Source organism: Arvicola amphibius, chromosome 3, assembly GCF_903992535.2.
Source record: "Arvicola amphibius chromosome 3, mArvAmp1.2, whole genome shotgun sequence".
Taxonomy (NCBI): domain Eukaryota; kingdom Metazoa; phylum Chordata; class Mammalia; order Rodentia; family Cricetidae; genus Arvicola; species Arvicola amphibius.
The window spans coordinates 105,673,327-105,687,304 of NC_052049.1; the positions used below are offsets into that span (position 1 = coordinate 105,673,327).

Genomic DNA, 13,978 nt, shown 5'->3' on the forward strand with positions numbered 1-13,978 from the left:
ATTCCTTTGCAGGGTTAGTTTGTAAAAGGTGCAAGTACAAAAAGGCCTTTTGAAGTGGCTTTTGGCATGGGTGCAAGGTCTTTTGCTCCCTCCTATCCTGCTAAGTCAGCTTTCTTTTTGTTTTTTGATCACCAGGTGGCTGGCTGGCTGGGCTGAGCTAAGTGACCTTGTGCCCGGACTCTCCTGGGTGGGAGTGGGGAAGGAAAGTGCTGCTAATCTGTGTTTCTAATTTTAAAACATTCTGCTAGGAAATTCTTGTCCCTTTTAGAATAAGGGGTGAGGATCTATCAATACAGTACTTTTCTTTAAAAACTAGCATACAAGTTTTCTTCATATCCTAAATATTTGTTCTTGGTTATTTAAATAGAGAAGCAAATTATGTGTTAGCATAATAAATACATAATATATGGCACATATATTTCAAGAAAAATAAAATAATATCTAGAAGTCTAATTATGCAACATTAATGATATTAATTTTGTTTGTTTCACTATGAATGACTTCAGAGAGTCCTAGCATCTAAATTCAAGGGACTGCAAAATTCCAGGTAGGAAGTTTATCTCCACTACCATAAATTAGAATGTAAACATAGGTACTTCTATGTCTTCCCTTCCAATTTGATCACCGCAAGGCAATTCTAAGGGAGTTTTGCTCTGGAAGTCTAGATGAACCTTATGAGTCTCACAAAAAAAGGCACATGTGGCCAGGCGGTGGTGGCGCATGCCTTTAATCCCAGCACTCGGGAGGCAGAGGCAGGAGGATCTCTGAGTTCGAGGCCAGCCTGGTCTACAAGAGCTAGTTCCAGGACAGGCTCTAGAAACTACAGGGAAACCCTGTCTCAAAAAACCAAAAAAAAAAAAAAAAAAAAAAAAAAAAAAGGCACATGCTTTTAAGGCATGGTGGATCTGCTTCCAACTCCTTACCTTTTCTCCACACTCTCTTAGTAAATGATTAAGTAGTAGTATGATCTCTACTGCTTAGTGATTTCTTGAACACTCAGAAAAAAAAAACACAGTTTTGTGTGCTATCTTGCTATTTTTGTGGTAAAGGAGAAAGATTCTGTGATTGCCACTGATTCGGTTTGACATGTCCTGAGCTAGAGCCTGCTCCAGGAAGGTGGAAGTGAGATGACCACAGAGGTCAGCATCAAGTTCTCTGGGATGATTCAGATGAGTTCATCAAATCTCTAGTTCATCTTATTTATGTGGCTGAAACAGGAAAACTGGTTTGTAGACTAGCAATAATTAACAATATCACCTCTGACTTACTGATTCTATTTCTTTCATCAGAGATTTTGCTGTGTTGACAGCATTCTTAGTCATCTGGTAGCAAAGCAGATTTCCAAGCTTCAGATACACAACGGCATCATTCAGTCCTTCACAAAAACTGATGTGTGCTATAGATATAAGAATGTTATATATAATAACAATACAGTTGGGCATTCATTCATATTTAATGAATAATGAAATAATTTGCAAATTAATTATGTTTCTCATTCAACTGTAAAACATCATTTAAAATCATAATTTTATCCTTTATTCATCCCTTATCTATTTAGAATGGAGTAGAGGAGACTATACAGAGATACTAGGACATGGTTTGTGATTAATTATAAAGTTTAAGATATGAACTATTTGTTCATACCTATGAATCTTCAGTATGAGTTCTGAAAACACTGTAGAAGAGGTAGACTCTCCTTTTGATCTCTTCTTTAGAGGAATTCCCTTTCTTGATAATCTTCATCAGAGAATTGAGGTGTCTGGTAAAATAACTAAGATATGAATGATGACTAGGAATTAAAGGGAGGTTTGAGAGACAAATCTTTTTTAAACAAATTCAACAGACAGTTTGAAATATCAGATAATCATTTATATTCACTAAGGAATGGAGAAATAATTTATCACATTCAGCTCAAGTGTGTCAAAACCAGAAAGACTAAAATGTTGATGGAAGGGTGTAGTTGTACATTCAGATGAAATTGACAAAGGAGAACTTTCTTCATATTTTTCACCAGGCCCTGGTTATACATGTGAGTTGGAAGCAGATTGTTGGTATGTTTATCAGAGAAAATTTCTGCTGTCTCCCATATTTTGAACAATGAGTTTTCTGGCTGGAAATGGCTCCTTCATGACTGAGTTTGTTCTACATGAACTGACAGATTTTCCAGAGCTCCAGCTGAACCTCTTTTACCTGCTTCTAATGATCTACATGGTCACAATTGTGGGAAACGTTTTTATTTCCCTCATTGACCTCAAATCTCATCTGCACACCAGCTTCTACAATTTTCTTTTCAGCATCTCTTTCATTGATTTCTGCTATCCTTCTTTTGCTTCCCGTCCCAGCATTCTGATAAATTTTTTCTTTGAGAAGAATGTCATTTACTATACTGGGTACATGGCTCAGATTTTTTCATATCTTTTTTGTCATATCTGAATGCTACATGCTGACGTCAATGGACTTATGATAGCTATGTAGTCATAAATTGTTTTCTTGTTTGGATAAAACAATAATATTCTTGCTCTTACAATTAAAATAAGTAAATACATTAATTTCTATTAATAACAATTATAAGCACCTTTAGAGTTAATTTGTGTCTTGGACTTTAGCCTTTGATGATACTGCTTAGCTAGTTGTCAAGAGAGGCACCTGGAGTGTAACAAAGCTGATGACAGTCTGTGTCTGGTAAGATTTTGTATGTACCTTAGTGCTCAGGCAAAGAAAGGTTTACTTGGAGATACTCCAGTAAGTAACTAAGCCTGGTATGTCTATGTATGAAGACTGCCTAATATAGCTTACTTATTAATCTGTTCAAGATTTTTTAGAACCATGCTCTCATTTGAGATACTTTCACCACCACTAAATCCTTCCATTTGTTTCTTGTTTCTTAGCTGTCATTATGCTGTTATTGTTCCCAGTAGCTTAGATAGTAATCATTGATGGGCATATAAACTAAGTCCATGTCTTGGATGGATGTTAAAATAATCCTTAGTGAATGCCTGCTGTTTACAGAAGCACAGCCATATCAATTATCCGAATGACTTAGATCTAGGGGAAGGGCAAAGACTTCCCTGAGTCAAGTTCATAGAAAAGGCAAAGACTTGCCCTGTTCCTCTAAGGAAACCTCCTACTGATAGATTAGATAAACCTGCTCCTTTGTTCAAATGGTGATGTGAATAAGAATTGCCCTCATAGACTTGCGTGCACATATTTGAGTGCATGGTCCTCAATTGGGTGAAACTGTTTGGGAAGGATTAGGAGGTATGGCTTTGCTGGAATAGGTATGTCACTAAGTGTTCAGAAGTCCATTCCATGCCCAGTGTCTTTCTGCCTTCTACTTGAGGAAAAAAAATACAATCTCTCAGGTACTGTTCCAGAACAATGCCTGCCCTGCCTCAGCCAAGTTACCCATCATAATAATCATGGACTCCAACCCTCTGGAGCCATAAGTCCAATTAACTCTTCCCTAAGTTAGCTTTGTAATGGTGTGTCTTTACATCAATATGGTGTAACTAAGACTGCTACCTCCTTGAATCAGGTGTATAGATAAAAGGAGTTGAGTTTCTAAGTTATTTATGGTACATGGGTCCATCCAATCTCAGCTTGTCTGTATGCATATCTGTGTGTCTTTTCTGTCTTTAGTACTTGATGATCCTAGCCATGTTCCAGAACAATGAGGACTGTTACAAAACACTGAGACCAGTGACACACTTGGACAATTTTCCCGTGGTAAAGATGAGCAAAGGTGCCACTGCCATTATGGAGATAAAGAACCATTCTTTCCATTAATTCCATTTCTTTCTCTATTCTTTTCTTAATTTAATACATTGATTTTCTTTTTTAATAACAAAACAAAAACAAAGAAGTATTGTTTTTTTATAGCCTTGGATTTGAATCTTTTAGCTCAGTTTCTTAAATGCTAAGATGCATATATTATACATGTGGACCATGTCCCAAATTCTTAATACAAAGGACATATTAAGAAAAGATAAATATACTAGATTAAATTGTTCACTGTTTTGCATGAAATAGAAGCTATTGGGAACAAAACTTAGAGATCAAGGAAAACAGTCCAATGTTATTAATAGGACAGAGAGAGACTAAAAAGTTATTTATAAATGTGATTGGAACAAAAAGGTGGGATCTAATTACCAACTTGGAATATAAAACCCAGTTAGCTTGCCTATTCTGATTATTCTTGGCTCTTTTTTTGTCATACTCATTCTTTCTGAGGCCAAGACTCTTTCTGGAATGGAGGTCTATTGATTCACCATAGGATAGAGAAGGTAAGACAATTTCTTCATGGTCAGCTGACTCACACATAGAGGCTTAAAATTTGGAAGAACAGTATTTCTATTTTATGATTGATTTTGTGGGCAGTGATTCTATGCTCTACAGTTTTCCTTAAAAAGGTTATTTGTTTTCATGATCTAGCTTAGTAAAGGGAGGGCTCAAGTGAGCCATAGACAGCTGCATTAAAGAAAGGTCAAGTTACCTAAAAGGTCTGCTCTATTAGAACACCACTTGGTTACTTTGTAGAAAACTTCAAAGCCAGGAGGACTTTTTGTTTCCACCACATCATTTTCTAGGCCTTAATAGTACTCACCGAATATATTACAATGTCTAAAGACATTTATTTCATTGGTATTGACAGGTGTATAGGTGGTGATGATAAGGATGATAATACCAGCATGTAATAATGAGAAGGGTCAAAGATGATGTTCATCTGAATTATACAAGAGAGTAGCACAGCATATATTTATTTCCCCTGAATGTCTCTTGTGATAAGTATGAGAAATCCTTGTATATATATACTATATATATATATAAAAAGATATGGAACAGAAAAGGAGAATTGGACCCTTTTATATGTCCTGGATATGTGGGCATAATTTTCCAGGCTACTTCCTGTTTGTTGGGGTGCTGATAATCATATGGGGACCTAAAAATTAGAATTATCATTAAGTCATGACTAGAGTCTTGAATCTGTTCAATATGTAAAACTCAGACATTTGGGCCATCTGTTCTTACCGGAGATTTCTCAGGTGGTCTTCCTTGATCAAACCTGATTTTTCTTAACTATAATGAATCCACAGCCTCTCATTTCCTGTGGAAACAAAACCAAATATACTCCAAAATAACATACCTTTTGACTTCAATTTTGAAGTCAAGGTATTTTCAAAATACCTATCTTGGATTAATTCAGCAGCATTTATAAACAAATACCTTTTAGTAGCTGTTGCTTCTTCCTCAGCATTCAAACAATTCAAAGAGAACATAATAACATACAGTATCAGACTCTCTGAGTAGTTTTCATTTTATGTGGCTTTATTTTTTCTTCTATTTCTTTTATTTTTAATTTTTGGCTTTTTGAGTCAGGGTTTCTTTGTGTATGTTTGGCTGTCATAGAATTCACTCTGTAAACCAGGTTGTCTTTGAACCCACAGAAATCTGCCTTCCTCTGCCTCCCAAATGCTGGGGTTAAAGGCGTGCACCACCACACCCAACTACTCTCTTTCATTTTATGTTAATGGCTTTAACCTTTAGCCTGCATATATTTTTAACATACTGTAAATCATTTAGAGGTTTTCTTTCTAATTTTGTCCCTGAACCTTAAAGGAGCTTAAAGAAATAGGAGAAAGTGGTTGTTTAAAGTCTTTAGGAGTTGGGCTAGTGTTTAATCATAGTAGATGCTCATCGTGAATAGGCAAGAATAATCAGAGATTTCTCAGGAATGAGAAGCAATGTTCTCTGAATGTTTTGCTCAGTAGCTTCAGACAACCTTGAATTTTAACAACTGGTTCTAGCTTTTCTTTTGTAGTCAGTGACAGAGTTCATTGTTTAATGTGACCCTTTACTAATGTTTCTCCAGATCTACTTTGACAAAAATGGCTATGAAGAATGACTCTTCAGTGACCGAATTCATTCTCTCAGGATTGACAAACCAACCTGAGCTCCAGCTACCCCTGTTCATCCTGTTTCTGGTGTACCACACAGTCACTGTGGTGGGAAACTTGAGTTTAATGAGTCTCATTTTACTAAATTCAGACCTGCAGACCCCCATGTACTTTTTTCTTTTTAACTTGTCCTTCATTGACTTATGTTATTCCTTTGTCTTTACTCCCAAAACACTAATGAGTTTTGTTTCAGAGAAGAACACCATCTCCTTTAAAGGATGCATGACTCAGCTGTTTTTCTTCTGCTTTTTTGCCCACTCTGAGTGTTATGTGTTGACAGCCATGGCCTATGATCGCTATGTAGCCATCTGTCAACCTCTGTTGTACATGGTCATCATGTCTCCTAGGACATGTTTCCTGATGATGTTTGGTTCATACTTCATGGGGTTAGCTGGTGCCATTGTCCACACAGGCTTTATGATCAGGCTCAACTTTTGTGATTCTAACATCATCAACCACTACCTGTGTGATATCTTCCCCCTTCTCCAGCTCTCCTGCAGCAACATTTATGCCAGTGAGCTTGTGAGTTCTGTTGTTGTCAGCACAGTGGTCATTGCATCTAGTGTCGTGATCTTAATATCCTATGCTTTAATTCTTTTTAATGTCACCCAGTTGTCATCAGGTAAGGGTTTGTACAAAGCCATGAGCACTTGTAGTTCTCACATAATAACTGTGGCCTTATTCTATGGATTGGGTATGCTTACACATATCAAAACATCATCTGATGAGTCTGTGGTTCAGGGGAAAATTCTCAGTGTATTTTGTACATTTTTGCTTCCATTGCTGAACCCTTTTATTTACAGTCTCCGGAATAAGGATGTCAAAATTGCTCTAAAGAGATCTCTAAGGAGACTCAAATTGAATGAAGCAATCGGGCTGCCATAGTCCACATTTCTAATTAAGTCTTTTTCTCCACTTTGTTTTGTTCTCACCTTCTTTTCAATATTCTAATTTTTCCTCTCATCTCTGTTTTTATATTTTTGCAAGGTTTCCAATGTATTATTTCTTCCTATTCCTTCACAAAATTTCTTGATTATTTTACTTGGAGATAAGAAAATATTTTTGACCTGGGAACTCATTCTGAATATGGATCCAGCTTCATCTTTGTACATGATAGAGTCACAAGGTGGCCTATTTTATATCGTAAGAAATCTCTATTTTCTTTTTATCTATGTACTTCTATGACTATGTAAAATCAGGGAGATGAATGCTTAACTAATTTGTGGCCATAGTAAAGTTGTCAATGTTTCTAGCACTATTTATTCTTTTTCAATATTTTTCTAATTTTGAATTTTTCACCTCATTATTACAAAAGGACATTATGTGCTTCTATGGAGTAATGGTCAGTTTTTATAATTATTGAAGACTGAACTAGGCTTTTTTTTTAATTCAGAAATTTTAAATATTAGTAACAATGAGAGTGATTTTTGTGAAAAGTTAGTTTGTCATAAATACAATGGAATTTGCCACTGCATTTGAACTATTGATAAGAACTATTTACTTTTAATGAACACAAATAAATAACATGCAGTATCTAAAGTCATGATTCACTTTCTTATATAACAAAGATGATATTTTTAAAGAAAAGTCTACTTACTTACAGAAAAAAGAAACTAGACATGACATTATAACCCAGTGATGGACTACTTATATAAGGTCCTATTTAATTCTTACCACACATGTACATATGCATGCTCACATATATTTATGTATACATTTTAAACATATGTTCATATATATGTGGTTATGGCACAGATAATTGAGTAACTGAAATTTTTATTTAATGTGTATATATACTTTTTCTTTTGCTTATTTCTAGGAACCCCACCCCACAAATTATTCCAGTACAAACAAAACTCAAACTGAAAGTTTGTGCAATGTTTAATGTTCTTTCACAGAGGGTTAATATAATTCTTCTTTTCTGTTCACTGTATTTGACTTGTTTTTGGTTATATAGTTAGTTATACAAGTCCTAGTTCTAAACACAATATGTATCCAATAAAGAAACATATGAAATGAAACAAAGATTGTGAAGTGACAGAGAGAGCTAAAGTTGTTCAGAATGAATCTAATAGAGGTCAAGAACATTTGACCACTTCTGCAGCCTGATACATGTGCCTATGTAGATTTTGAGTGTATTATGATGACCCAACCATTTCTAGTTTCACGACAAGAAGTTATTTGGGACCTGAAAGCTGACACTGGCCAAAAATCATGTCATAAAACAATGGCTGGGGAGACAAGAAGCTCTGTGCAGAAATTGGCAACAGTCTTGAGCTAAATAAAAAGCAAGGTTGACTCTTTACAGCTTTATGATTCTATGTTATGGTAGATCATTCCCTCAGATAACACAACATCAGCAATTGGCAACATCATCCACTTGGTGAATTGCTTATACAATTTTACACCCACATAATGCTTAGAGACCACATTTTAAGACTTTTGCAAGGCTTTGACTTTAGAATGAATTTCAACTGTACAAATGTGTTAAGATGTATAAACATCTACCAACAGATGCTCAATGTAGATTTCTGCAAAGCAGGAGGGAGGATGAATACTACAAAGAGATAATTAAACCTTATGTTGATCTATACACTGGAGTATTAAAAAACATGTTTTAGATAATCTCTTTAATTGTTGTCCTTACAGTAGATCATGGATATCAGAGAAGTTCAAAGCCAGAAAAGAGATTGAAATTTTACCTGTTTGAGCATCAGCCATGTATGCACACAATTTTACATCTGAACTTGAATGATGAAGAAGCCTTTTTACTGGTTTTCTTCTGTTGAGGGTTGGCTTTAGAAATGATGGGTTGTTTATCAGAATGAATGTCAGGTTGCTTAGCCATGAGATCAACAAGACATATACTTCATGGAGTACATAGTTTACTAGATATCACATTTTAATAATTTAGTGCATACTTCATCTCTTCTTTTCATGGAATTTTATGAAACATTAGAATTTACAAATAACAGATATAGTGAGAAGTGAATATTTCCAGAATCAGTTAATAACAATTCTGCAGACTCACACAAATACATATCTGAATAATAAAATCTTATATACCTATTACATAATGTAGTTGATCGCTTTAGGTATATATATATTGTGTATTTTGTTATTAAATTAATCTCTCTTGTTTATGTAAATTTTCTGTAGTCACAATTGAAAAATAATAGATAATAGTCTGATTATTTCAACAACTGCTGTTTTTATTGTATAACTTAAAGTTCGTCCAGAGAATTGCATGTTCTGGAGTTGAATTTGGGTTTCTAAATAATTATCACATAGTGTGACCTCAGTAGTAGCAGTGTGTGTATGTCTCATGAATGGTTAATATAATCTGTACCTACTGAGAAACACTGTGTTCTACTGTGAAGATGTTAGTAGAATTCAGTGAATCGCAAGCTTGTGGCATTTTAAAGAGTTCTTGGATGAAGACATACGGATGCAATAGCTCTTTTGTTTTGACCTTCTGATATTAATTTATACCTTTGGAGTGTTGTGATTTATAATCTTGAAAATAAACCTCATATTGTAATGGCCTTTCTGTACACAATTTATTTGAAAGATCTTTTCTTTTCTAAATTTAAATTAGCTTTAAATTTCAAACAAAATTTTATATGTAAGGAAGTAAACAAACAAACAAACAAAAATCCCAGCGTTATATTACTTAAGCCATCATGTTCATGGAAGTATGTAATAATTTTTACTTTTTCTCTCAGAGCTATCTGTCTTCCATCTTTAGATATTAACAGCATGAAACTGAGTAGTACAGAAAGTTTACAAATTAAATCTCAAGCATATTTGGTTATTTAGATGACGTTTAAACTATTTTAGTGTCTTTTCTGTCTTTTTAGATGGTCTTTAAAAAAGGAAAGATTATAAAATCATCGGGTAAAATTAAGTTTTCAAACAAAAATTTTTAAAGAAGAGAGAAATATCACCACATTTTTTGTTCTGAAATGAATATTGTACATATTTCTTCTGACTTGATAAGCCATTAATTAAAGATATTAGAAAGTATTAGATAAGTTCCTCAATTATTGACCTGAAGATAAATTTTAGTGGACTATACTTGAACATATTCATCATTATTCCAACTTTGTTATTTGATTGTCAATCAAACTTGCAGGAGATACTTTGTTAGTGACATATGTTCAGAAAAAGTTTTGGTATTTGTCTGTCTTTTTTACTACAATTCACAATATTTTATTCAATATACAAGATTTTGTTAAGGACTTAGTAATTTCTTTTGAGTACACAGTGTATACTTTTACAAACTACTTACAAACGTACTTTGAATGTTTCCTCAGATGCTACATATATGTATGGCTTGGGTTGGAAATTTTAAGATACCTGAAGAGATTGTGTAACTTTTCTTTCATAATTTTTTGAGTATTCAGTAATCTGTTTATACCATTTTGGCTGACTCAGACATCAATAGAAATAGTAGATTATCATGGAAATGCCTTGAAGGTTATATGAGTTGGTGCTCTGGCCCAAGCTCTCTATATTCTGGTCAAATCTATATATAATATGTTTTCTGTATGTTCCTTCTGCTATAGACAAATAGAGCTTCTTCCACTGCTGTGCTTTCCTTGCAAAGAAAGACCAAAATCCCATGAAATTCTGAATCTTCCTGCCCTTAAATTGTATGTTATATGATTTCTCACAACATTTATGATAAGAAAAGCAATTTACATTATCTTTATGTGTAAGACATATAAACTGATCCCACAGACTTTTGTACTCTAGGAAAGAACTCTACCCCCATTTACAAATGTACAATTTTTAAAAATCCCTTTCAGTGATTTAAATGTTTATTTATTAAGTATGCACACGATTTATTTTTAAGTATATGCAAATATAACTAAATGTAAACAAGGGATTGATGTGGGAGGGTCTTCTGTTTGAGTTGATTTCATTGGTTAATACAGAAACTGCCTGGCTCATTTGATTGGCCAGCCCATAGGTAGGTGGAGTAGACAGAACAGAATGCTGGGAAGGGAAGTTAATTGCCATGCCTCGCCTCTCTGGGGCAGACCGCCGTGCCTCTCCTCAGGGAGACAGATGCCATGAAGCCAGCCACCAGGTCTGACGTGCTGCATCTTTCCCGGTAAGACACCACTCGTGGTGTTACACAGATTATTAGATATGGGTTAGTCAAGATGTGAGTAAGAGGCTGAAACTAATGGGCTAGGCAGTGTTTAAATGAATACAGTTTGTGTGTTGTTATTTCGGGGCATAAGCTAGCCAGACAGCTAGGAGCAGGGCTGCGGGAACGCGGCCCGCAGCTCCTCACTACAAGGGACATTGAAATCTACATCTACAAGTTAAAAATGAAAAGGCCTAGGTGTAAACTCATAGTACTTGAAGGCCTGTTTCTACTCTCAATGTATCTGTATATTTTAATCAATCAATCAATCTGTCTGTCTGTCTGTCTGTCTGTCTGTCTGTCTATCTATCATCTATCTATCTTCTATAATCTTTCTATCTTCTTTCTTTCTTTCTTCTATCTGCCAATTTTCATATCTATCAACTATATATCTAACTATCTATCATTTATCTATTCTCCATTCTTTGTTTCTTTCTTCCTTCTATTCTTTCATCTATGTATCTATCTTTGTATCTATCATCCATCCATCTATCCATTATCTATCTATCTATCTATCTATCTATCTATCTATCTATCTATCTATCTATCTATGTATCTACCTACCTACCTACCTACCTACCTACCTACCTAGTAGAATTTCAAACCTGTGGTCTACTGTATATTTCTTCAATCAAAGATGCTCATAGTAAAGCTGAAAATGTCAAGTGAGCAATTCTCTTAATATTCCTATGTAGAGATGTGCTGAGCTTGAGAATGATAAAGGGGACTAATCAAAACTCTGCCTTGGAAGCTAGATGCTTCCTGATGGGAATGTATTAACTGAATAGAATTTTAAAACTCAAAAGATCCAGCTTCAGTTTTACAGCATTTGGTGTAAACATCAACTCAGTAATTGTTACCCACAAGGAGCACATCCCACAGGGAGAATATCATGTAGAAGAGAATATTTTTCTGTACTTATTATATTTCTTCAGAAACCTTGACCTTCATATTCTCATTTGAGTGAAGCAGTGCTTTTGAGTCCCATGCACTTCTATAGAAATATCATTTCCAAGAGTGGGCCTCTTCTATCAAGCCATACATTATCTGTATTGGTTGTCATCACACACTTCATTACCAGTAACTTTGGTTCTCCTAGAACTGTGAGAAGGAAGGTATCGAGAGGTCCTAAAGTAAGACAGTTTCCAATAATGTGCACTGGATTTTTTAGCTTGACAATTTCCCTTGAAATTCAGTTTCATAAATCTTGGGTTTAATATTGTCAGTCTTAATTATTAATAAGACCAAGGAGAAATGAAGAAGTTCTACTCTGAGACACTGGAGGTCTGTTGACATCCTTTCTGTGGAAACGTATCATGGGTAGAAACAAAGGAAATAGGCATTACTTAGGAATCTTTATTGGTTATGAGTTCTCTCAACTCATGCCTCTAAATCACTAAGTCAAGCCTTCTTCCACTTGGAACGTAAAATATGTATTATTGGTTAAAGGTGATTTCTATATTTTTGCTTCCAGATGCCACATGTGAAGCAAATGATTATGGAAAATGACTCTTCAGTCTCAGAATTCATTCTTATGGGCCTGACAGACCAACCTGAGCTCCAGCTGCTCTTATTGGCTCTGTTCTTGGTGAATTACACAGCCAATGTGATGGGAAACTTGAGCTTAATGAATCTCATTTTCTTGAATTTCAAACTTCACACTCCCATGTACTATTTTATCTTCAATCACTTCATTGATTTCTGTTATTCATTTGTCTGTCCCCCAAATGCTAATGAGTTGAATTTTTGTTTAGAGAAGAAAACCATATCCTTCAGAGGATGTATGACTCAACTGTTTTTCTCCTTTTTGTGTGTGTGTGTGTGTGATCTTAGAGAGTTATGAGTTGGCAGCCATTGCCTATGACCCCTAGGTGGCCATCTGTCAGCCACTGCTGTACAAGGTTATTATGTCACCTGAGATGTGTTTTATGCTGATGTTTGGTTCTTACTTTATGGGATTTGCTGGGGCTATGGCTCACACAGGGTGTATGCTCAGGCTCAGGTTTTGTGGTTCTAACCTCATCAAACACTATGTGTGTGATGTGTTCCCTCTCCTCCAGCTCTCCTTCAGTAGCACCTATGTCAGTGAACTTATAGTTTCATTGTGGTAGGTACAGTCATCTCTTTTTCTTGCTTAATATCTTAGTCTTCTATGCTAGGATTCTTTCTGGTGTCATTAAAATGTCATCAGCTAAGGGTTGGTCTAAAGCCATGGGAACCTGTGGGTCTCACATCATAACAGTCAGTCTCTTCTATGGATCTGGGTTGTTTGCTTATGTCAAGCCATCATCTGCTGAAACCATGGCCCAGGGGAAAATTTTCTCAGTCTTTCATACCCTTTTGGTGCCCATGCTGAATCCTCTCATTTACAGCCTCAGAAACAAGGATGTCAAGCTTGCTGTGAATAGAACCATGAAGAGAATCACAAAGTGATATTTCTATGGGGGTTTCTCTTAGATTTTTTCTACCCGTCTCCTGTTTTACTCTCATTTTTGTCTTTTTGATTGCATATTATTAATTGATTAATCAATTTTGCTTCCTTCTTTTGTTTCTAAAGTATCACCACGTTTTCTACAGTATTATTTTTCCTTCCACCATTGTCTGTAGGTAACCACTGATTTATTTATATTAGAAATAATGCTCATTACATACATCACATTAAGTCCTTCTCCACCCGATTTTTAGTTTTTACAGACATGTTGAAAATTCCATAGGCCAAGTCAATGATAATATGATTTTCAGATTCACAAAAAGGGCAGGGAGAACCTGATAATGCATCACTTCAGGAAGTAGAAGACACCACCCAGGATGGGCCAACATCTAAGGGGAAATATCTGAAATTTTAAACCATTAAATAAAGTTACTA

General features: G+C 35.2%; 1 protein-coding gene and 1 pseudogene across 1 annotated transcript; both read left to right on the forward strand.

The window, feature by feature from the left end:
• Positions 1–5,879: 5,879 nt before the first annotated feature.
• On the forward strand, positions 5,880–6,839 carry LOC119810171 (olfactory receptor 143-like). The gene has a single exon (XM_038323521.1). It carries the CDS (start codon positions 5,886–5,888, stop codon positions 6,837–6,839), a length of 954 nt encoding a protein of 317 aa, XP_038179449.1. The 5' UTR covers positions 5,880–5,885.
• A 5,771-nt stretch (positions 6,840–12,610) lies between these two features.
• Positions 12,611–13,545, forward strand: LOC119809318 (annotated as a pseudogene).
• The last annotated feature ends 433 nt before the right edge of the window (positions 13,546–13,978 follow it).

Excerpts from the sequence above, each read along its gene's own strand:
- LOC119810171 (XM_038323521.1), top strand. The coding sequence starts at position 5,886 with ATGGCTATGAAGAATGACTCTTCAGTGACCGAATTCATTCTCTCAGGA.